General features: G+C 39.3%; 1 protein-coding gene and 4 non-coding genes across 8 annotated transcripts; 3 read left to right on the top strand and 2 right to left on the bottom strand.

The window, feature by feature from the left end:
- The first annotated feature begins 115 nt into the window (after positions 1-115).
- mrj lies at positions 116-24,844 on the top strand. 4 transcript variants are annotated; one of them, XM_064681848.1, is made up of 7 exons: positions 123-259; positions 863-941; positions 21,371-21,560; positions 21,772-21,881; positions 23,242-23,445; positions 23,513-23,828; positions 24,143-24,844. In XM_064681848.1, the coding sequence occupies exons 3-7, from the start codon at positions 21,496-21,498 to the stop codon at positions 24,246-24,248; spliced, it is 801 nt and encodes a 266-aa protein (XP_064537918.1). In that variant the 5' UTR covers positions 123-259; positions 863-941; positions 21,371-21,495; the 3' UTR covers positions 24,249-24,844. The 4 variants fall into 4 exon arrangements, with proteins under 4 accessions (XP_064537921.1, XP_064537918.1, XP_064537920.1 ...); XM_064681850.1 differs by lacking the exons at positions 123-259; positions 863-941 and adding an exon at positions 16,086-16,217; XM_064681849.1 differs by lacking the exons at positions 123-259; positions 863-941 and adding an exon at positions 21,152-21,292.
- TRNAE-UUC (transfer RNA glutamic acid (anticodon UUC)) lies at positions 2,272-2,343 on the bottom strand. Its single transcript has one exon. It is a non-coding gene; the product is annotated as a tRNA-Glu (tRNA).
- Positions 2,474-2,545, top strand: TRNAE-CUC (transfer RNA glutamic acid (anticodon CUC)). The gene has a single exon. It is a non-coding gene; the product is annotated as a tRNA-Glu (tRNA).
- On the bottom strand, positions 6,320-6,391 carry TRNAE-UUC (transfer RNA glutamic acid (anticodon UUC)). Its single transcript has one exon. It is a non-coding gene; the product is annotated as a tRNA-Glu (tRNA).
- On the top strand, positions 19,214-19,285 carry TRNAQ-CUG (transfer RNA glutamine (anticodon CUG)). Its single transcript has one exon. It is a non-coding gene; the product is annotated as a tRNA-Gln (tRNA).

The raw sequence follows: 24,844 nt of genomic DNA, 5'->3' as shown, positions 1-24,844 counted from the left end.
GCGTTGCCAACCACTGTTACTTAACATAAACAGCTGCCTATCGATGTATTGCCAGCCAACAATATGACCGTATATCGATATACGCAGACCATGCCATGCATTTTTTCCTCTTCTGTGTCTTTTCAGTCTTCTTTTCGTTTTTCTTGCGCATGGTTCGTTGTCGTGCTCGAGTCTTGGCATTTTTGCATTAAAACGCGCTCTCGGCGCTTGAAAACCAACAAAAGTTAAACTGTTCTGCAAAGTGCAGCGTGCTTGGCTGGTAATTATGCCTAAATACATACAATTATAATTTGTGCTACGTGCTTAACTAAATTTAAATGCCAGCCATGAAAAAAATTGGTGGATATAAAAATTAAAAAGAAGCAGTAACAAGAAGTTGCTGAAAGCGAGTTGACATTGAAGAGCGCGCGTGTGTGCGTGTGTGAGTGTGCGAAATTCTTTGTTTTTATTCTTATTTAAATACGCGCAAAATTAGATTTGCGAAAAATAAAACAAATCAAGCGAAGGCAGCAACAGCAACAACAATTGCAGCTCGAGCGGCAGCGCGTGCTTTTTGATTTTTCATTAGCTGTTGCATCGCATAAAAATCAATAAAAAAGCTGGCTTTTGTTGTTGTTTCGCTGCTTTTGTCGCGCCAGGAGTTTGTCGCCACCTAACGTTTCCGTCAACAATCGGAGCGCTCGCGTCAAAGCTCGCTCGCTAGTTCGTGTTTTATTTTTGCCATATCGTGTTATCTTGTTTTTCGCCGTGTTTATTGTAGTTGAGTGCGCTCAATAAAGAATGAAAAGCAGCGTTTAAGCATTTTGCAATCAACCTAATTTTAACGCATGTTTTGTTTGTTTCTTTTATCGCCTGGCTGCAGAAGGAGTCTTTTGCCAAGCTGCATTTCGAGACAACAACAACAATAACAACAACGAAGTTAGGGGAGCATCCAACGCAGGGTAAGCAAAGTGTTGAAATAACAAAATGGCGCCGGGCAACTGTCAATTTGACAAGTTCAATAATCGAAAGTGTATTGTGTTCTCTTTTCCACGCACACTCACGCAAATTGTATAACGGTTCAATGCACCGTGCTCTGATGTCTGTTGCCGCATTTGAATTATTGCCGTTGTTGTTGTCTCCTTTTGCATGTCGTGCATTGGTGTTGTTGTTGTTATTGTCTGACGCTTTGCTACACTTCCTATCAGATGCTGCGTCAGCTGCGCGTTTACCGTTATACGGGTTTGTGACTCAAATAAATGCATTTGCTGTTGTCGTTTTTGTTGTTGCTCTTGGGCGTTTTTTGTTATTTTTATTTATTTTGGTTTTTTTCTCGTTAATTCGCCTTATTTGGCACAGTCCGCAATTTGTTTGTCTAAAATTTGCCGTAATTAAAAATCAAATTGATTTTTCCGTTTGCAAGCACACACGAATAAAACAACAACATCAGCAAAAGGCAATCAAATTGTCAGTTAGTAACTACAACAACAACAACGATTGCTGCAACAATGAAAAAGCAATTTTCGTATTAAACAGCCAGAAAAAAAACTCAGTCAAGGCATAGGCTGCTTATTGTTGCTGGTGCCGTTCGCTTGCCACACGTTTGTGCCGCATGTTGTTGTTGTTGTTGTTGTTGTTATGTGTTGCAACAATGAGCATGGCTAATTTTCGTTATAACAAAAGTTAAGTACTCGACTCTTTAAGCTTTGCCCGTTGTTAACGAAACAGTTTCTGTTGTTGTAGCTATAACAATAACAACTACAATCACTACTACAACAACAACGACGACAATGACAACAACCAAGCGAAGAAGCAACGGCCTAACAAAAAAATGTTTATTTTTCTTTCGTGCTTGTTTCTTTTGCGTGGCGCTTAGCCATTAACCAACACTATCGCAAAACAACCAATAAGAAATGATATTGCATTAGATTGGGTTTACTTTTTCCCCCCCTGTCTAAATTGGTCAATTTCTAAGCCTCTCTACTTGCTAAGATTAGCTAACATCAAATTTAAGTACTTAATATACTATTTTCAAAATTAAAACCACACGAAACTAATGGAGCTAATGCTGTATTCTTTTTATTGTAGCATATGTCTTGTTTTATTTTTAAGTTAGTAATTCCAACTAGAGCTAAAAAATTCCACTCTTCAGCTGTTAAAAATAAGTTAAGCAACTATTGCAGAATCTTTTACCTTTAAAGAAAATTACTTTCTGAGCCACAAAAACGAACACATTAAATTAGTACTTTCCCCACCGGGAAACAAATACGCAAAGACAAAAAAAACTGGTACTTCCCATACCGGGAATCGAACCCGGGCCTTCTGGGTGAAAGCCAGATATCCTAGCCACTAGACCATATGGGATTATACAATCCCTTCGAAACTAAACATATTTATTAAAAATGGTTTCCATTTATAGATTTGATAAAAGCTATTATCCTAGAATAGAAAAAGAAAAAGATTGTAATTTTACTCTGAACACAAATATCCCATATCCCATATTGTCTAGTGGTTAGGATATCCGGCTCTCACCCGGAAGGCCCGGGTTCAATTCCCGGTATGGGAAGTATTTCTGATTTATATTTTTTGCCTGAATTTTATTTTGTTGTACTTAATTTATTGTCATTTTGATTGCTTGTATTTGAATAAAGGGTGCCTTTTGATTAATGCGCTATTAATCAACTGTTTTTGGTTTCCTCTCAAACATTTCCTCAAATGGAAAAAGCCAAAAATCTCAAACAGCTTCCACTTCACTTATTGTTGACCCCTGCTGCAGCCAATTTAATTGAAGTGGCTTTTTAATGAATATCAGCTAAAAATTGCTGCCACTTATGATCCGGCTCAACGAACTGCACACAGATGGGGTTTTTTCTTCTTCTTCAAGCCCAGCTGCAGCTTAATTGCCAGCTGGAAAAACAGCCATAAAACGACTAATTCATCAAAAGTGTGGCAAGCAGCAGCCGGCGAGCCGAGATAGTAGGCCATTGTTGCAGTTGTTGTCGTTGCGCCTTGGCACGCCCACTTTTTGCTGCCTGCCACTTTCGTAGCAATTGAATTTTGTTGTCTTTCGGGCTAAAGCTTTTTTTTTTTTTGGATGCCATCATCAGCTTTGCTCGGCGTCGTCATCCCAGGCATTAGAAGCGCGTGTGAGACAATATGCGATTGAGCAAGAAGCGACAGCAGCAGCAGCAGCAGAAAAAAGGCACAGCATACAAATTAACATTTTTATAGTGGCTTTTTGTTGCCAGCAGCTCGCTCAAAGAAAGCCAAGCCCCAAGAATCGACGAGAGCAGCAGCAGCGAAGCAGCAACAAAAAAGAGACATTCAACCGTTTTTTTCCCCCTGTTTTTCTGTTTCTGTTAAACGTCAAACGTAACGCCAACGCCAAGAGACACGGCTGCGTTTTATTTTTATTGTTAAACCAGTTGAGCTGAGTTTCAGCAAGAACAAAAGAGCAACAGCAGCTGCCATCACCCTCGCACCTCCTAGCTACAGCTCCGAAGCTACGCTGACTGCATATTAAAGCTTTTTGCCTGCTGGCTACGCTGTCGCCGTCGTCGTCGCTGTCAAGCGACGATGTCTCTGTTGTTGTTTTTGTCTAAAGCTTTGTTATGCTTTGATTTTCGCTTCGTCTGCAATCCTTTACGCACAGTCGTTAATCCGCTTGTTGTGGCGACCCCCCGTTTCGTTTCCATTGCGTTGTGCCGGACTCCAATCATTTGCATATGTCATGCCAAGGCGCTTAATCATATGCAATGCATTTTCTACCTAGCAAGCAGTGTCCATTTCGTTTCCAGTGTCTAAGCGGGGCTCTAATCATTTTAATGTCATTGATGCTGGCGCTTAATTACGGACATTGCGTCTTCACAGTAAGCAGCATTCGCTTTGTTTTCATTGCCTTGCGTGGTGTAATTTTTAAAGCAAGCAGCTTTTGAACGTGCCCGTTTCATTTCCAGTTCGTTGTGCGCAAGCGGAGTATCGCATCAATTTTATGTGTCATGTAGCCTGCCACTGAATGACGTTTGATGTAATTTCGACCACATTGAACTCTCATTTATTTTATGTGTCAGTGGTGAAGGCGCTTAATTACCAACAGTCCAATTTCTATAGCAAACATGTGCCCGTTTTGTTTTCACTGCGTAGCGCACTTGTCAAGCCAAGCTCCATTACTTTTATATGTGCTACGAACATTGGGCTTTATTACCAGTAATGTAATTTAAATAGCAACACTGTTTCAATTCACGTACGATGTTATAAACAGTGCAATATTTACAGCAAGCAGTGTTCGGCTCGTTTTCATAGTGTTCCACTACAAACAATGCAAATTCTGTTTCGTCTCAACTGCGTAGCTCTTGCCTGGATCCAATCAATTTCACTTGCCATGGGCGCAGGCGCTTAATTACCTGCGATATTAGCTGCAATTTTTACATTTAAAAACCTTTGGGCGCTTTTAATTTTTCCGGCCGCCTGTTGTTGCCGCTGCCGCCTCTGTTTCTGTAACTTCTGAAGCGTGTGACCGGAGGTGAAATTTCATTTTTGATTATTTCGGCTAAGCCACAGAGCAAAACAACTGCAAGACGGCCAACTACAAACTACAACTACGACGTCAAACTGTCTAAAGCTGGCGATAAATGCGCGCAGATACTTTTGCGTTTTGGCGTAGTTTGGCCGCGTTTGCGATTCGAATTTGTATTCGATGCTGCCGCTTTAAATGGACAACTGGGAGTGGGTCACACAGCTGCAGACTATGCTGCAGCAGCAGCAACAGCAGCAGCTGACGGCAGAGACCAACGTAGCGATTATAGGGATGCGGATGGATACCCACAGACACAGACACGGACACACAACGGCCAGAGACACAGAGCCAGATCCACACTGGAGAGCCTCAGAGACTCCCAGACCGGTTGGCGCGATCTTTTGCTCGTTCGTTCATTCGATCGCGTTGCGGCATTTTCGATTCTTTGCTTAAAGCGTAAATATTTCAATTTATTTATTGGTCATGCGTCTCTTCGATACCACTTTCTACCCGCTTGTCTGGCAGATATATCTACATGTGTCGTGTCTTGACCAGCCCCGGATTTAACTCACACACGCAACCAACTTAAATCTGTGTCAACGGCCTTTGACTTGTGAGCGGCGGCCCTTCTTGTAGTTGGGCCCCCGCCGCGGGCTGCCACAACAGACAGTGGGCGTGCCGCCAGAGTCTTCTCATATGCGCATTTTCACGAACATGAAAATGAAATGAGTGAAAACGCTTTGCACTTTTTCTCGTCTCGTCGTCTGTGTCGCCTCAGTCTGCGCAAACAAAGCCAAAGAGGTGTGTACGACAATTTCAACTGCAGGCCATGCATGACCCGCGTGTATTATTCCCCCAAGGGGGAGGCGTGGGGCAGACACTAGGCATGGCTAGTTGTTGTCTGATTGCCATGCTAAATGGCTGAAGAGAAAACTATGGCAACGGACAGCTCAATACCCAATACTCCCATAAAAACAAATCACGCCGAGCTGTCTGATCGAAAGTTCCTTACTTCATGATACCCTGTTTTCAAGTAACTTCAAGTAATCTAAAAGACCAATGAGCATTAAATCAAACAGTTTGTTGAGGATTTCCTTATTATTCTTTTTATTTATCGCATAATTATATCAACCTTCTTCTCTGGTTAAGACGTCCAAACCCTAGAATAAGTTTCGAATCCGGATCCTCCTTAGCCAACTCATCTAAATAAAAATGTTTATAATATACCAATTAATCATTATAATCAGTTTAAGACACCCCTTAGTTAGTATGCGTGCAGGGTGTTTAAAAAGATTTAAAAAAAACTGTTGCCTGTCGCAATGAAATTTACACGTTTTCTAGCTGCACCTCACGACAAGTCAAACCGTTTGGACTCCAACTTGGAGTCGAGAAACGCAGAACTAAAAGAAACGTAGTGCGTGAGGTTTTTTAATGGATTGCCCGAAGAAGTTAGCATGCTAATTGGGTTGTATATCCCATGGCGTTGTGTGTAAAGCGACCGAAGCGCACTTAAACACTACACTATAGCCATAATAGGGTTCATTGAAGTTCACTTTCGCCCCAGGGCAACGATTGGACTTTAAAGGTCAGAGTTTGATAGCTGCTCATTTAGATAATAGCTGAAAAATATATTTATGGGGCCGCCAAGATAGTGACTCAATAAAGGTTCCTTTATTGCCCAGAGCCGAGGGCTATAACCTATGCAAGTTTCTTTTTGAGTGATTTTATATATGTAGCTTTTTGCGGCCCATAAAGGGAATTTTAGAACTATATTACGAGAATTTTACATTATGATTAATAAAGAAAAAAATACAAAAAATTTACTTCCCATACCGGGAATCGAACCCGGGCCTTCTGGGTGAAAGCCAGATATCCTAGCCACTAGACCATATGGGATATTGAGAAAAGTTTGTTTATAATCTAAAATGAAATAATTTGAATGCATTCTAAAAATGTTTCGTTCGTTCAAAATTAGACTGCATATTAAAAATATCTCTCTATGCTTTTCTATTAATACAAAGATGAATACAAGCTATTTGCTTGCTTTTACTATCCATCTATAAGTTCCATGGTAAAATACAATGCCACACTATAAAGATTCATCGCCATCCGCTGGTGCTACAAATGTTTTCTTTCAATAGAATCCGCATTTAGTTTGCCTGTAACCACATTTATAGTAGTCACTTATAGAATATCATCATTAAGTGTAGCGTTGAGTGAAATCCAAAGTAAATATCTTGATTGCCGACATTGTATCTACGTATCTCAAATGGTTTATCCATTTGGGAGCGTAATTTTTATGTTTGCCCATTGATGATTGCTCCCCACCTCTTCGACTCTCCAACCTACTCATGATTTTTTATTAATTACCAAAACGAGTCTTTGAGCATTGAGCCCGGTTTTTCGTTCGATGGTGGTTTATTTTTATGTCAGTTCGTGTTAGATAAATTGAATGAATCTCCTCTGGCTGCACTTGAAGCGCACATAAAAATTGTTGCCTGTCAGCGTCCCGTTGGTCCCGGCCCCCTGCGCCCGAACCAGCCTTTTCCTGCCTTGCGGGGGGACCAACTACCGTTGCAACTGTGCTAATGCAGTGAAAATCTTGTAAACCTCATATAATTTACTGACTTCGGATGATGAATCAATCATTGCGTCTGCTTAGCTTTGGCTATTTAAATGAACCGGTTCGCACCACAACTCCCCATATCTCTACACAGCTTGTCTAATGAGCGGGCCACTTGTCTGCCCGCAGCAAGATGAATATAAAAAACTCAAGTCTGATGCGAAGCCAACACTTTCATGACGGGGCAGTCAGCCTGCCTGTCTGCCAGCCGGCCAGTCGGCGGCCCGCCTGTCCATCTCCATGTACATAAGGTAGGGTTAATGTTTTCTCCATGGGTACTGTGAGAAAGTCCGTTAATAAAAAAAACTGCCTACAGTTATGTGGCGCTTACACGTGTCCCAGCTTACGGCTTATTACAAATTCAATTTATTAATTGGGTTGATGCACCATGTAAATATGATTGGCCATTTAATTAAGCGCAGAAGGCAAACGAACCAGTTAAGAGATTTGCTTGGAGCATGAATTCAATGGGAAACCAGTGTGGTAAAGCGAGATATAAGTTTTGTGTGGTTGACCAAATGATGTTTTTGGGTTTGGGTCAGACGCCGCTGAGGTCCAGTTTCCCCCAAGTAATCCATTTGCCAGACTGCCCCGTTCTTTGAAGGTTTTGCTTCCACAGAAAACGGGTTCGCTTTCTGAGAAACGCGCTAGCATATGGAGTCATACAAACAAAAAAAAAGTTCCCTCTATAAACTCAAATTAAACCCCAAAAAAGAAAAATAAAGTGTACAAAAAAGACCGTTTGATGATGTCACCGAAATTTACCACTCATGAGTGCTTCGCTCTTGAAAGAACTGCTAGAATTGCAGTTTGAGACAGTCTATGAGCATAATACTCATATATCATGTGCTGGTCAATGTCTGTAGGTTCGGCATTGCAACTTGAGTACATTCATATTTCAAGGGTCTCCTCTATCTGTCGCTCGCTCTGTCTGTCTAGTCTCATTGGCAAACCTTGTGGAGCGTCATTTCGCTCGCTTCATTTAACATAACTGTTTAGTTAGCTAATGTAATTAGATGAAATAAGTTATAATTAAATAAATGAAAGCTCAAACTGCAAAGTTTGAATGTGAATGGATCTAATAATAAACTATACCTAAGAACTGGATATGGTTGAGAATTCGATTCGATTCCGAGTAAACCCAGCTGTTGTGAAGGTCTTCAATGAGTCGCCGCTCGAGACTAGCTAATTTGATATATATATATATCTACAAGTTAGGCGAGTCTACATAAATCTTCTCGTCTCTGCTGAGTCAGTTTTAGGTACCTTTATATAAAACTAATAATAATTTATTTAATTTTCGCATTGTTCTTGCTTAGATATTACTTTTTAATTTGCCAATCCTTAAGTGCCGAATCTTTTAACTCCCCTTAAACCCCGCTGTGGTTTCAATTCCATTTGCGAATCATTTTTAGTTACTTTTTTCGTGTTTCTTTTGCATGTTTGCAAAATCTTTTAACATTGTGTCAGGTCCAATGTCGCGAGCGCACACACAAAAGAGTTAAGGTTAAGATCTAGACACAGAGGGAGAGACATGAAGTTTCTTGTTTTTTGCTTTTATCGCACAATTTGCTCAAGGTGAGGCGCGTGTGCTCAGACACAATGGAAATGAAACAGTCACAGCGCTTGCAAATTGCAATTAATTTAAGCTCTTTCGATAAATTCATTTGGCGTGTTAAACAACTCTGTAAATATGGAGCGCTTACGAGAAGTAAAATTGGGTGTTAATCAACACTGTTAGACTAAATTCTAAACAGGTGGACCAATGGCAATGAAACATCAAACCGTGTAAACAGGCAAAACATTGGCAATAAAACTTGGGGGCTTTAGCAACACTGTTCTGTCGAAGAGCATCTGGTGGAAAGTTAGCAATTAAACAGTTATAAAAATCATATAACTTTCCATAACTTCGCCATACGAGAAGTTAACTTGGATCTTAAACAACATTGCTAGAGTAAACTTTTAACAGGAGAATTTATGAAATCAAAACTGTTCTGTTGCGGAGCTTGTGGGGGAACCTTAGCAATGAAACACTTATGGAAATAATACCACTTTCCATAACTTCGACTTGGCGTGTTAGCCAACACTGTAAATTGGCCGTTTTGCATTTGTCTGACACTTGCCGGCATATTGGTCATTAATTCTTAATTACGTTTTTTTTGTGACACGAAATTACTTTTCAATTAAACATTTATTACCACCATCATCTTCATCAACGTGTCTTGTTTTATGTTGCGTTGTCTTTGTTTTTTTTTTTTTTTTGTGTTTGCTTTTGTTTTATGACTACTGCATTCAATTAAATTAATTGCTTTGGAAATTGAGTTCGTTTTCTTCTTGTTGCGGCTGTCAGGCAAACTTGTTGAACACTGAAATTGATCGGCGAGCGAGCGAGCCTGACTCGGGCGCCGCTCAACTTTCATTTTGTTTATGGGCTTAATTTTAACTATTTATAATAATTACCACGGCAAACAAACCTACAACAAACAAACAACAACAAAAAAAAAGCACACTTTATGGCCTGTCATTTTTTTTATTTAATTTTTTACTGTTGCGCGTGAGCGGGCAGAAAGTTCAGACACAAGAGTCAGAGGCTGTGCGCCGCTGAACTGACCAAGCTACCAAATGCCAGCAACAACAACAACCACTACAACAACAACAGCAGCAACCACAACGTTGTCTTCTGCTGATCAGAGGAACCAGCGGAGGCGCCCCACAAGTCAACGCCTGACGCCTAGTTGACCTCAAAAAAAAACAGAGTTGGTTGCTTGTACTTGAAGTAGTTTAACTACTTGAAATCAATTGTGCAATGCACCCACCGAAATTTGAGTGAAAGGGCTACCGAAGTGCACAAAGTTGAAGCACCTAAAATAATTTAAGTGCGGTGCTTCAAGTACAATGCCATAAAATTCTTCACGTCCAATATTTATATGAGTGTTAAGTGGCTTAAACTTGGATATTATCAATTCCTAGGTATTCCTTATAGATGTGCTTGTAATGAAAAATAATCGTAATAGACTATATTATTTAAGAATATATGATAAACATGCAATAATGGAGAAACAAGTTTTTAAAGAAGTAAAGAAATTTGTACAAGTATAAAAAGAATTAGTAGATAGGATGGAGAGATACTGATGGGAAATCCTCCGGTGGTGAAATTGAAAGCAAAGAATTTATTAAGGGGGTAGAAAGTGCCCTGGAGAATACATGGTACAATCTATTGTTTATCGCCAACAATCAACTTATGAGTGTAAAGTCGCTTGAGCTGGCGCTTTTGGAATATAATTGATCTAGCATGGATCTTTCTTGTATACTTTTTAAGCTAATGCTGAAAATGTAAATGTGGGTAGCTTTAAGCAAGACAAGATAGTTTTTAAATTAACTCAAATTTAAGATTTTGTTTAAATTTTAATAAGCAAAAATTTTATGTGCCTTAAAAATGAATATATTTGTGTTTGTGGTTCTTTATAGATCTGATCTTCAGAATAGATCTAAGCAGTTAAGACATATATCTTTAGGCCTAATTAAATACCACAAGCTCTTATCTAGCTTAAGCTTTTAAGCCTTTAACATTTAAAGGAAGCGCTTCTACAAATTTCTCTGACAAGTGTAACAAAAAATTCATGGACAACTGTGGGATTTGGGTTAAGAATTAACTCAAGCCAAACTCATGCTAATTTGTTTAAGAACTCGCTCGGCATGACATGCAAAAAATGCGAATGCTCTAATCTAGCTAAGTAAATAAACCTCAGCAAAATCAACAACAGCTGAAACCTAGCATCTTTTTGTTAAACAATAGTTGTTGCTAAGGTTACCAAAAATAAAGTTGTGATGATTTATAGTCTTTAGCTTTGGGTTCAGTTATCTCACGGCTATTATAAAGCCAGTTGGAGAGCTTTTTTCTTCGCTGTGGTTTTCCACAACACTTGTTCTCTGAACCTCTTTCGACAGACAGACATATCAGATTTCCAGACTCCACTTCGCACACCTCACTTCTTTGGACAGCAACTCGGCTGTCAGCGTCTTGTTTTTACGACCCGCCAGTGTGTTTCTTTTGTGGTTTATCTAATTGGGAAATTATGTTGCTACCAGTATCTAGATAGAAATGAGTTGATATTTAACCTACAGCGCCAGAGTACGTGCTACAAATTGTGCAACACGATTTAGTGCGGGGTCGACATGAACCTTAAGACATTGTTGGCGAACATAAAAAATAGGATAAATAAACTCAAACGAAAGGCCGTTGGCTACTTTCGCCTCTAAAAATCTTTCAACTGCCTCTGATTTATGTAGTTGCAGGTAGTTTACAGTGCACACGAATAATTTGGTTGTTTGACGAGCGGTTTGGAAGACTTAACGATGGAGTTTTATATATATATTTATACTTTGTTTTTTCGTCAGCTAATCACATGTTTCCGTTCATAGCCCAAATGCTTGCGGTTGGTTGCAAGTTTTGCGGTTTGTTGTCCAGCTTTGCGCTTTAATAACTTCATTGTCAATGCAACAAACGGGTGCACAAAGCTGCAGCAACTGCAACTGCAGCGACCATAACAAACGAAACATGTGAGAATGCGGAGGGGCTATGAAATGACAACGACTATAAATGTACCCTGTAGGATACAAATGTTATTATTTGAGAAAGAAGCAATTACTTGGACAGAGCACATTTTGTTAGGTGCTATGGGAAGAATTTTAGGTTACGGATGTCATAGGATGTATATACTATATAGGATTTGTATAGAAGATTGGATAAATATAGAAAATAGGATATAAATATAAAATATATACATATATTTTTCTAGCTAATTTCAAAAGGCAGTTGTATAATATTTATACAATTTATAAGATTATATTTCATAAAATTAATGTATATATTAAGATCATTTCATGGCATGGATTCCAATTTATAAAAACTTTTAAAAGATTAGAAAAGATATCAATCTTATAAGATATTCGGAAAATAATAGCTTGAATAATAAAATACATATTTTTTTAAGGACTTAAAATTATAATTTTCGCTTCCTTTTGAATATGAAATTTAAGAACTACAAATCGATTGAAGAAAAGATGCACATGTTACATACAGAGTGTACAACTGATATGCCCCCATTAAATACAGGGGTATCATCAATAGACTGCAGTGAATGTAACAAACAACAACAAAGAGTGCAACAGCGCTTGACTTCTTTTCTAAACGCTCATTGTGCATGCTCAGCCCGCGGCCGGATTGGACCTGATCCAGATGCGGATACGGCGGCGGCGACAGCGGCCACCGGTGGCAACGACTGTGGTGTCCACACGGTAGTCAATAGCGATGATATCGTGATCGTGAGCGTCATCGCCTGGCAGATTTATGGAGAGTGAGCACAAGGAAGCGACTTGCAACCGCGTGGAAGAAAAAGAGAGTTTCAAGAGGCGCGGGTGAGGGTGGGATCAAGACGATTTCACAAATCAGAAACGCAATAAAAAATGTCTTCATTGAGATCATCATCCGCCTGCCCGAGTGACTGTCTGGCTGGCTGCCTGGTTGGTTGGCTGGCTGCCTGGTTGGTTGCTTAGCTGATCTTTAGCTACAGGTTTTATGATCGCATTGCTGTGTTGCGATTGATGGTGGGTAGTTTTTATGTGACCGCCAGTTCAGACAGATCGGGCCACAAAGCTGACTTTGCCATATTTAGTTCCTAGCCGTATTTTTTTGTTTTGCTTTGTCTTATAGTATTTATGGGTGCATGACTCCAAAGCCAGCGTCATCGTCGTCATCATTACACCCGCACAAGTGGGCGCCCAGCTGCTGTGTCCCCTCGAGTCCGGCAGTTTCGCAAAACCTTGATTAGATTAGATCACAGACAAGACAAGAAATAAAAGAGATGGAGAACTAGCGCTTGAACTTCGCCCCAGTCGACAATCATTTATCGGGCTATTTTTACTGCAGATGAAGATAAAAAGGCAATGAAATTTCTTAGAAGTTTGTATATGCTTTTAGCTGGAATTCTATATACAAAAGCAATCGCATATAATTAATCATTGAATTGAGTAACTCTTAAATTAAAGTTGCGTGATTTTTTGTGCATCACTCAACAAATTGGTTGGGAGCCGCAAGAGAACCTTTAAAACAAACAATCATTGTTCCTTACTCAGCACACGTGACAGCTACTCTAAACGAAGGGAGCTTTAATGTGCTTTCACACAGACACAACTCACCCACGCATTAAAGCTTTCAAATGCAGCTGCTTCGCAGGGATGTCTGTGCGCATTTCTAAAAGCTCACTAATACATGGAATACATCTGCTACAAAAGCCCTACATTGTTTAATCGCTGACACTAAAAAGAAACCCCAATAGAGCACTGCCCTTAATCAGGGAGTGTCACATTTAATGTCATTGAAAGCTTTGTCTAAATCCGTGTAATGCCGCTTGACAAAACTCATGACCGCAGCATAACAGAACCAGCCCAGAGAACATTTACAACAACAACAGCAAAAACCACACAAAAATTACACAGACAAATTTCGAAATTTACATTGAATTGATTTAATTTATGCGCCGAACCGAACTGAACCGAATGCTGCGCGGCGAGTTGATTAGAAACAGTTCACGCCCGCCCCCCCACAAACATAATAAAGTCTCCCCCCTGCTGGCATATTTGCTATTATTACAAAAGTTTCAAACTATTTCAAACAGTTCCAAAAATGTTGTCGAACCCATTGCCAGCTGCTTGCAGCGCGATGAATCAGCGTTTGTTGTAACACTTACAAGGCGCAGAGAAAAGCGAGAAGGGAAGAGAAGAGAGAAAACATGGAAATGAAAAGCTATTTGTCTTTGGTTTGGCATATCACAAAAATAGATACATTCCCACGCCCACGTGTCTATTTCTAGGTCTACTCTCGATTGTATTGTGGGTTATTATTACTATTATTATTGTTATTATGGTTTTCGTGGCATTGCATTGTGTTTTTCTGTTGTTCGCTGTTTCACAGATTGTGCAATTTGGCGCGTTTCCCATTTTTGCTTTCCTTTTTCTTTTCGTTTCGTTTCTTATCTTTCGCTCTCATTTTGGGCACGCCCCACATTGGGGGCGGCACTTTCCATTGCAATTTGCTGCCTTGTGGCATTAATTTGTGTTATTTTAGGCTGCTCTCTTTTGTAATTGCTGCCACTTACCGCTGTTCCAATTCCGTGCATTCCCCTCGCCAAATTTTCTGTTTGGCAGCGTTGCCGGTGTGTGTGCCGTTAGTTTTCATTGTTGTTGCTGTCTTTATCTTCTTCTTCCGCAACATTAATGGCGCTCACTTTTGCTCAGCCACACGTCGACTTTAGTCTATACCCTGCAGCCGTTAGATCATTGAGTGTTTCGGTTGCAGCAGACTTTCATTGACTATATAGAGTATGAGTATGTCGTATATTTGCAGGCATCATTCTGAATGATAAAATTGTAAGTGAAGTCCTTGAAAATTTGATGATTTCAATGTGTTTTCGCATACCTTTTACTTTTCTACTGGGTAGCTTCTAGTCAAACACTCTCACGTAGAGCATTTATTTATGCACACACAGTGTGTGCGGATATTTATATTTTTGCTTTTTATAAATTTTAATTTTTCCGCAACACTAAAAATAACCGCACACAAACGGCAACACACACGCCTACATTTTATTATGTATATAAAGTGTAAAATTTATAAACTTTGCGAAATTTGCACAAATTTTTCACTGAGCAAATATCATCACCACCTGCTGTGAGGATGTCACAGTGGGACGAGTGTTGGTGAAACAAAAATAGGTATTTGCATGGAATTTGTGAATGAAATGGGGCAGGTCGTCAGTAAAAGACAACATAATAAAAGATTTAATCGCATCAATATTTTAAAATATAAAAAAATCTATTTACTTATTTTTTAAACATACTAAATAAGCCTATCACTAATAGTAATTAACGAAGCGCTTTCTGCTTAGACCTTTGGCGACTTTCAATTTGGAAAAGCTTATATCTAAAAGCTTACGTTGATGTAAAGTTTATTTATTATTTATGAAAATATTTTTTTTTTGTTTGTGGCTAGTTCATATAGTATTCTTAAAATACCAAAATTTTAAATCATTTTGCTAAAAAAAAAAATCCAAATTTAATTTAATTAGATCAGTTTTTAAACGAATGCTTCAAATTCGCGATGCACACAATCTTTTAAGTTATTCGAAAAGTTAATTTCCAAAAACTCTGCTATACCTTGCGCTACTGTGCGACGGCGTCAACGACTCACCGAGCGGTTGCTACCCTCCGCTTGCCCCCTTAATCTTATACACCTCACCCTACAGCTGGCTGTGAGTGCTAAAATTAAATATTCAAATTTGTTGCCTTAACATTTGGTTGCGCTCTGGCGCTTTGCTGCCTCTCAAAGCAAGCGGTACACATAAACTTTGGCAATAAACTTACACATATATTTATTTAAATGAATTTATAATCGATAAATATGTGTGTTTTTCAATATTGGTTGCCAAAAAGCAAGTTAGTAAGGTATTAAAGCTAATAGCAAATTTCCGCTGAAGTCTATGAATCACATTTGGTATCTCTGCAGAAAACCACTCAAATAAAAATAAATTCACAGATCTCGCGGCGTCATCAAGCTTTTGTTTATGATATGCGCTGATAAGCAATTTACACACACACGCACACATACTTGAATGACAGTGTGATAAAAGGCTGCAAATTTTGCAAGAACTCGCGTAATAGCTTCCGGTTCAGCCAGGTACGCAGCAACAACTACAATGTGCACAAACAGCGGCATCTCTCTCTCAGCGCTCTCTCATCGCTCTCTGACGCGCTCTCTTCCTCTGTTAAACATATGGCAATGCCGTCGGGCTGCCTGCTTTCAGTTCTAAACGATTCATCGCCGCGTACGTGCGCGTTTTAACATATCTTTGATTTTTCATCTGATTTGTTATTGTTGTGTCTTCATTTACCACTTCACCGCGCTGCGCTTTGATTTTATATTTGTTTATAATAATGTTTGTGCAACCAACAACAACAATAACAATAATAGCTTTAATAAATACGACTACGACAACAATAACGACGATTGCAGCAAACGTTTTCGCTGGCTAAATGCAAACTGTGAGTTGTGTTTAGTTATACCCGCCCCTCTCAGCTGTCGCCCCTTCAGCTGTCGCCCTCTCAGCTGTTGCGCTGCTCCGGCAGCGACTGCTGTTGCTTGCGTGACTTTCTTGGGCGCCCACTAATACATACATATGTTGGTACAGTGAAAGCTTTACTAACATACGGCTCGCTTAGCTGGTCAATTTCGTGGACCTTGCTTTTAAGAACAAAGTTCTCGCTTTGTCTGTCTATTTTTTTACAAAAGTTATTTTTAAAGCAATAAATTGCATAAAATATTGGACTTCAAAAATATAATATATGTATTTCTGATTTAAAGAAAATAAATAAATAAAATATAACAAAATATAAATATGTTTGAACATATGTGTATTTATCTGTTATTCTAAATACATATATTTTGAGTCACTGCTGAACAAACTGTAGCTGCAGCTGTACGCTCGAGCGAGCTTTTACTGTACGTGTACAAATGTATATCTGAGTGTAAATGCGCAACGTTTTCTTATCGCGCGTTTTGCTTTACGTCGTCCGGCCTATCAGTTTTCCATGCGTGTGTGTGTGAGTGTGTTTGTATTTGTATTGATTGCATTTGCACAAGAAGTGGGTTATGGCAAACTGAGCAACAAAAACAACAAATAACAACACAAAACAACAACAACAACGAGACGAAGAAAATCAATCAGCAAAGTGGCTCAGCACGCAGCGCATGTAATTAACACGCAACCAACTGTTGCTACTGTTGCCTATTGCTTGCTCCTCTTCTTCTTCTTCTTGTTAACTGTTACACACAGCTGATAGATGATTGTGTCGTGTCATGTTTGTTGTTTTTATTTATCAATGCAAGCGACACAATTACGCTTTAATTGAGTGCGTACGAGCAGCAACAGTTTATAAACAAACATGTTGCAGCAAACCAAATGGAAAGTGTGAATACTAAAGAAAAAGAAGAAGAAGAACAAACTCTCGCTCTGCCTGTCTGCACTCTACGTGCGTCTATGCGGCATTTATTTATCGATCGATGCCGTTGCCGATGGCGGTGATGTAATTTGCATAAACAACAGCAACAACAACCACATCAACGACAGCTCAGCTCTGGCAGCGACCACAGCATCTCAACATCACAGCAGCTGGCAACCACCACGTACATACATAATTTTTGGAGCGGTTTCAGGTTTTGATGCCCACCATTGCGTAGGCAGCGCAAGCGCAGTCAATTTTTGTTGTAAAATACCCTAACTAGTTGTTAAATAGGTCCTAACAACTATGAAATGCCGTTTGTTCAAGTGACTAAGCACAATCAGTCGGCTAAGAATGTATGTATATTTGTACAGACCCAACTCCAATCGTTAAAGATAAATTACTGAATTACTCCATAGGAATTTCTTAAACTTCGGTTAATGCTAAAAAGCGCACTCAGCAGAATTATAAATCTTGATAACAATAACCTAATGGGGGCTGTCGATGTCAAGTTTTCGATTACGATACCTTAATCGAAACTTTGATGAATGCTTTATCGAAATTTAGAGCTTTCTAGGAAATTCACCGCAGAGATACGCTCTGAATCAAAATCTGAAAGATTACCAGCACAAAACATTTTTAAATATTTTGATGAGAAGTACAGATTAGTATTGCGACAAGAATGTAAGCAGATAAGGCACATAAAGATTAACTGAGGCATTCAGAATCTTTCTTTCTTTCTACGGTGAACCCCAAAATAAAAGACTTGCCCTCTAATCAGCAGAAAATGTTTATTAACAATAAACCTAGTTGGGGAACTGCCTGGAACAAAAGGCCAAATTTGAACGTACTTAAAACGTTTTTACGCGACCTTCTCAATGCCAATCCCATTAATATCGACCTTATCGCTAGGCAAATACGTATTTTTGTACTTTTTATTTTGTTATGCTATAAAAATAGGCATAAAGGGTATAATAATTTGAGCAAATTTATATATATATAGAATATATATATATTCTTGTATTGTGACCAACATCTTTATAGAGTATTAGTGTTATTTCGCGTACTTGCCAATCTCTTTAAAATGTTGTTTTAGTCTGTTTCGCCGGCTAAGCGAGCAAACAAATAATAAACAGTCAATTGCCTTAAATGCCGCCACAAGCCCCGCCCACGGGCGGTTGGCGTACAAATTATAAAATTATTATAGCAAGTGCCGATTGATGAGTTAGTCGATACGATTTGCTAATTCTGCTGCGATTTGAGTCAGCAGCAGCTGTGAAATCCAAGTCTCTTCAGACGTCAGCGCCTCCTGTTCCCGCGTCACCCACCCGCCGGCCGAACCGACGCGACCGGCGAGACGAGTGTGTCATGCGGCTGGCCTGGCCTGGTCTGGCTAAAAAGCCGAGAGAGTCGGACGACGCCGTCGACGTCGTCGTCGTCATTTGCTGCTTTTAGACAATGCTACAAGTTCCTACACCTACGACCTAGAATTTGCCGAATATGTCAACAGGTATATAGCCAGTATATGTACATATATATATGTGTGTACATATATAAATTATTATATAAACGTAGACGTCGGTCGCTGCTATGCCTATATACATATTTGTTTATCTGTATATAAGCAGCAATATGTATTTTATAGCAATTGAGAAATTCACTCGGGCGCTTTCCACACATTGCAGCAAATTTAAGTTTGTTGTGACATTTTATATTAAATGCAGGCGTGGCACATGGCGACCTTGAAAAAACAAAGTATATGCAAATTAAATAGATATAAAAAAAATCATAAATAAAACTTTGTTTTCATCAAGCTGGTTTTTTAACCCTTGTTAAACACGAGTCGCATTGAACTCGTATCCTTTTCTTTGCCAGGCTAGTCCTCTGCGCCCCGCACCATGTCCCAAAGTGGCCGGAGGGTGTCAAAATTCATGCTCTTGAATTCAAGTTTGAGGCCATCTCTTTTATGCTCAATCACAACATGCGCAGTGCGTCGTTTGCTGCTTGAAATAGGCCAAGTTTGCCAACCCGGGCAAGTTGGTTCCATGGTGTAATGGTTAGCACTCTGGACTCTGAATCCAGCGATCCGAGTTCAAATCTCGGTGGAACCTGGCTTGTAACAATTTTTTTTTCATATATATTTGTAAAACAATTTTTGACTATTAGTGTTAACAGTAAGTTTTTAATTCATTACGGATTGTGACGCATTTGATTATTTTATAATCTCGTGAAATGCATTACGCGTTAAAATGTGCAACAATTGTTAATTAATGATTCAGTGTTTGCTTTGGCGATAAGCATAATAAATTTTGCAAGGCAGAGTATGAAAATCCGTAAGAAATCTATATGGAACTGAACTAAATGACCTATATTAGTACAGATACTAGGCGGTGCGAAGTAATTCACAATAAGAATAGTTCTTGACTGTGAATAATGATTGGCTCAAATAATGACGAGCAGAGTGTCCTTTAAGTAGCGCAAAAGTATGCAATGTTAAATATAACTTTCATGTATTAGTAACATTTATAGAAAAGACTTACGGATATTAGAAAATATTTGAAGTATACTATAAAACAGCACAAAAATGCATTACAGCACAAAAGAATTTGCTGACCGATAACATTATAATTCATAATGAATATTCCCAACAGCCAAATAAGAAATGGGGTTAAAACAAATAATCATTTTCGATTAAGATTGCAGAGATATGCAAAATTTTATATTTAATTAACAATGTTTAAAGGGAAGCTTGTTGTGTTAGGGCACGTTAACTATAATTAAAATGCCTTACATTAATAATTTGCTAATTATATAATAAAATAAAAGTGAATGATTAGCCAGCTGCTTCCTCTTCTCAAACAAAATATACAGAGATAAATAGAAGCTGTCTATGTGTATATGTCATGTGTATTTAGTTAGGCAACGGGGTGTCGTAAATGTGCGTGGAATTTATTAAATTTAATAAATTTATATAGCCACGCACACGCGGCTAATACATAGCCATAAATTAGAACAGAAAATTGAGCAAAAATAAATGCCAACTAAATTATTTAGGAGCAAAATAAACACGCACAATCACACACAGACGCACACACACACACACACACTTGTTCAACTTGTGCTTGAACAAACGCCCATAAGAACGCCGCAAAGCAACCCACACAAGCTGCCAAAGCTAGGCCCAGTCCAGTCCGCAGTCAACACCAACAACAACAGCAACTCAGTCAAGTGTCGGTCAGTCACATAATGTTTGTCATTTAGCTTGGGGGGCTAATTTGTAGCGCACTTTCGTTGGCAACATGTGGCAACACAGGCCGAAAACAACAACAATTGACACAGATAAGCGCAGCCAAACTACAAAAAAAAAAAACAACAAAGCTAAGTGCATTGGCGCTGTAATTTTATTAGATAAAAAAAGAGAGAAAAAAATTGTGTCAAGGGGCTGCCTGACAACCAACAGCAGAAGCAGCAGCAGCAAAAACAACAACAAGAACAATACAAATTATATTAAATTAGCGACTATTTTGCACGAAAATGTGTGTAAAAACAAGGGGGGCGAAGATGGGCGCCAAAAGCCAAATGCGAGTAGCGCAAAGCCAAAGCACACAACAGCAAAAACAACAAGCAAAAAGTTTTAACACGCGTGTAGCGACCGCGACGATGGCAGCGCAGTAGCTGCGCCGCAGACTGTCATTGCCGGCTGAACGCCCTACACATGCGCGCTGCTGCCGTTGCCGTTGCCACCGCGCTCAGTCTTCGTTGCCTTTGGCGCTCTCCTGCTTGCGAGCTTCGCGTGTCTGTGTGTGTGGGCGCATAATGAGAATGAGGTTTTCGTACGACATTGAACTCGAAATGTGGGGCTGAAGAATAGCGAGAAAAAATATGGAAACAAGAAAACGAAATTAAAGCAAATATCGTGCTGGTTTTGCTTTACCACTATGTACGTGTTATTGTTTTCTTGTTTTTTTTTCATTTCTGGCATTTTGTTTTTGCTGGGTGCCTGCCCTAAAGCCAGTAGGCATTGCCTTGCTTTTCAACTACAACAACATAAGCAGTAAAAAAAAACCAAAAAAGTAATAAATAAATTTTATTTTTTGCCAAATGCTGCCTGTTTAACGGTATTTTTAGTTCCTTTCTATTTGTTTTTTTGTTCACACACTTTACTAATTTCCCATTATGTTGATTGTTTTTTGCAGTTGCGCTTGAGAAGTTAGTGGAACGAGAAGCGATTGTATTGCAATTGATATAGGCAACAACAGCAAGTTAATAATTGTTTATAAACAAAGAAACGCGTTCACCTACACACACACACAGCAACAAAATGGTGGACTATTACAAAGTATTGGATGTGGCACGCACTGCCACCGACGGTGAAGTGAAAAAGGCGTAAGTATTGGAAGGAGCTGCAAAAGATGGCGCTCTCTTAATTACTGCTTCGAGTGTAAAACGAATGCACAATGGAATGCAACTTGGAATGCTGTTACGCCGAACGCAAAAAGCTCGAGCTTACGCGCAATTAAGAGAGCGCAAAATGCCATGCTCCGACTCTTTTTTTTTCATATTTGTTTGTGCTCTAATAAATCTCTTTCGATCGCAGCTATCGAAAATTGGCGCTCAAATGGCATCCAGACAAGAATCCGGACAATTTGGAAGAGGCAAACAAACGTTTTCGCGAGCTTTCCGAGGCCTACGAAGTCTTGTCTGATGGTAAGCGCAAAATTTATACAGGGTTGCCCATAAGTTTGTGTACTTTTTTTGGAGTTGTAATAGCTGTTGCGCACATTTGAATCTATCCGTTGTTGTTGTTGTTGTATTTAGCCCGCAAGCGACGTATCTATGATGCTCGGGCAACGCTGCACAAAACGTCAGCGAGCAGCAGCAGCAGCAGCACAAACGGTTACTATTCTCGATATCGCAGCGGCAACGGTGCATCATCGACGAGTCGTGACTACGACTATGATTATTATCCCAGCTATAGCAGCAGTGCGGCTGGGCGGCGTGGCAATCGCTATCAGGCGTTTACCTTCCGCAACTTGTTCGAGGGCACGCCGTTTCACAAACTGTTTGGTAAAAAGAGTCTCGAGACGCATATATTTTGTTTTTTTGAGGTTATGCCATTGTTAACGTAACGTTATCGTTTTGTTTTTTTATTTGGTTGTGCGCTTTTTGTATACCCTGTACCAATTGAAAATAGTTTGGCTTTGTGCAAATGTATGTGACAGCCGATCTGCGCCATGTCCATCTGTAACTATTTTATAGACCACCTGTAACTAAAATATAAACTACCTGTAACTATATTATATACTATATTTTTCGATAACACTCCATTTTCTGGTAATCGATATATATCAATTTTAAGTTATGGGTTGTTTGAGCGTATCTCGGAGCTTATAAGAGATGGGGACAATAGTATTTGATGTGTAGAACAAGACTATTTCACATTTTGTATAAGTAAGTCTTTTTCCATAAGCTTAAAAATCTTATTTATTGTTTATATATCTATATCTATATCTGATTTTTGGTATACAAGCAGTTTTATATAACAGCTTAACTTTCATTTCTATCGGACAATAAACACGCAAGTTATTGAGGAATACATTTTTATTAGTATGCAATTTATATACTTTGTATACTACATATGAGTGTAGTTGTGTTTGTATAAAGCAACATTACGATCACAACAATTTAGAGCTGTGTACAGGGTATTTTGTAGTCGGGCACACTCGACTAGAGCACTCTTGTTTTTTGGTTTTTGTTATTTGCTGAACTGACAACAACCTTGACGCGCACGAAGTTACTTTTTTCGTTTTTTTGCATAAGCAACGCGCAACTAAAACAACCACCCACCAGCCACATAATCAATATGATCCATCGTCAGCATCTTCGTCATTATCATCTTCAGCAGCAGCAGCCGCAGCAGCAGCAGCTTGTTCATCCTGTGCAATGTTGAGGCCTTGTCTAATGCCCAGCCAGCCCAGCTAGTTAATATTTTGGACTAACAAAAAGCCAACATGGAATTTAACACTTAAAAACAATATTTTTAACATGCTTTCTCGAATGCTTGCAGAAAAGAAACGCCGCATTTACGATGAGTACGGAAAGGATGGGCTAGGGGATCGGGCCCAGAGCCGCTCGCATGCCCGTCATCATTACACGCACGACTTTGATGACTTTGACATTATGGGCGGCTTTCCGTTTGTGTTCCGACCGCCCGAGGAGGTCTTCCGCGAGTTCTTTGGCGTCAATTCGCCCTTCGCCGACTTCTTTAGAGGTGCGTAACATGCATAATATTATTATAAAATATGTCAATATATCATCTTATCTTTGACCCCTTGCAGATGCCAATGGCTACTCACAGTCAAATGGCGCCACTAGCAGCAGTCGACGTCATGGCGGACACACTGGCCACAATAGTGTCAACGGCGGCGGCGCTGCTCGCCATCATCATCATCACCATCAGCACAAATTGGCGAGCCCGTTTGGTGCGCCCATGCTCAACTATTCAATGATGGACTTTTTCATGCCCACCAGCGGTTTCACCTCCTTCTCCGCCAGCAACAGTGTCGCCGGCGGTGGCCACCACAGCAACGGAGCCGTTAAGCGCACATCCACCTCAACGGTATTTGTCAATGGCAAAAAACTGATGACCAAACGGTAGGTTGCCTCCATTTCGATTGCTCGCAAATGAAGTTTTACTTGTTTTAGTTCATAAGTCCCTCCTCCTAACTTGCATGGCTCCATAAGAAAAAATGACATAGTTTAATACCCTATCCTAGAAATCAAGCTTTTGAATGTTCTTACGATCATAATTCTGTTAAAACTCTGCCAATTTACATTTGATATTCCGTTTATGATTTCTTGAATATGTTTTCCTTCAAATCCTATTCAATTAATTATAAATACCATTCTGTGTTTAAACATTTATAGTCACAATGTCTCATGGTTTTTCTATATTTTTCTATTTGCAGCGTCGTCGAAAATGGCAAGGAAACTGTCTTTTCGTATGAAAATGATGTGCTTAAATCAAAGACTGTGAACGGAGTATCCCAAAAGCTCTCTTCAATAGCGAATTAATTAAATGGGAAACAACACAAGTGGATAACAAGTTATTTATCAAAAACAAAACAAAAAAAAAAGTAAAAGCTGAAAAAATAATTCAATACGAACGCGCGGATATAACAATAACAAAGAAAAAGTCATAAATTTAAAAAAAAAAAAAAACCAAGAACAAGAAGAAGATAAACGCAGGATGAACGCTTTCTTAATGCTTCGTTGATAAATATGTTTAATGAAATTGTTCTACATTAGAATTTAGTTATGTTTTAATGAAACCGTTTATTTGGAAGGGAGCAGCAAAGGCGGGCGACGGCAACAGCAGCAGCAGCAGCAGCAGCGACAACAGCAACAACAACAACAACACCAGCAGCAGCAGCAGCAGCAGCAGCAGCAGAAACAACAACAACAACAACAAAATGGCAGTTAATTAAATTACTTGTACGGCTTACGGTTATTTGAGTGCAAATTTGATTCGAAATTCTGAACATACAGGCCAAAAAAAATTTGTTGTCAAAAGTTTCGAACAAAAAGCCTGAAATACATTGAAATATTAAAGCCGAGGTAGCAAGAGCAAAGCAAGCAAAATAAAACAAACACAACTGAAATGCTAAAAA

This window comes from Drosophila montana, unplaced genomic scaffold, assembly GCF_035044405.1.
Source record: "Drosophila montana isolate Dmon_TW-CO22-7 unplaced genomic scaffold, ASM3504440v1 contig_2438_1, whole genome shotgun sequence".
NCBI lineage: Eukaryota > Metazoa > Arthropoda > Insecta > Diptera > Drosophilidae > Drosophila > Drosophila montana.
This window is presented reverse-complemented; position numbering and strand designations above follow the sequence as displayed.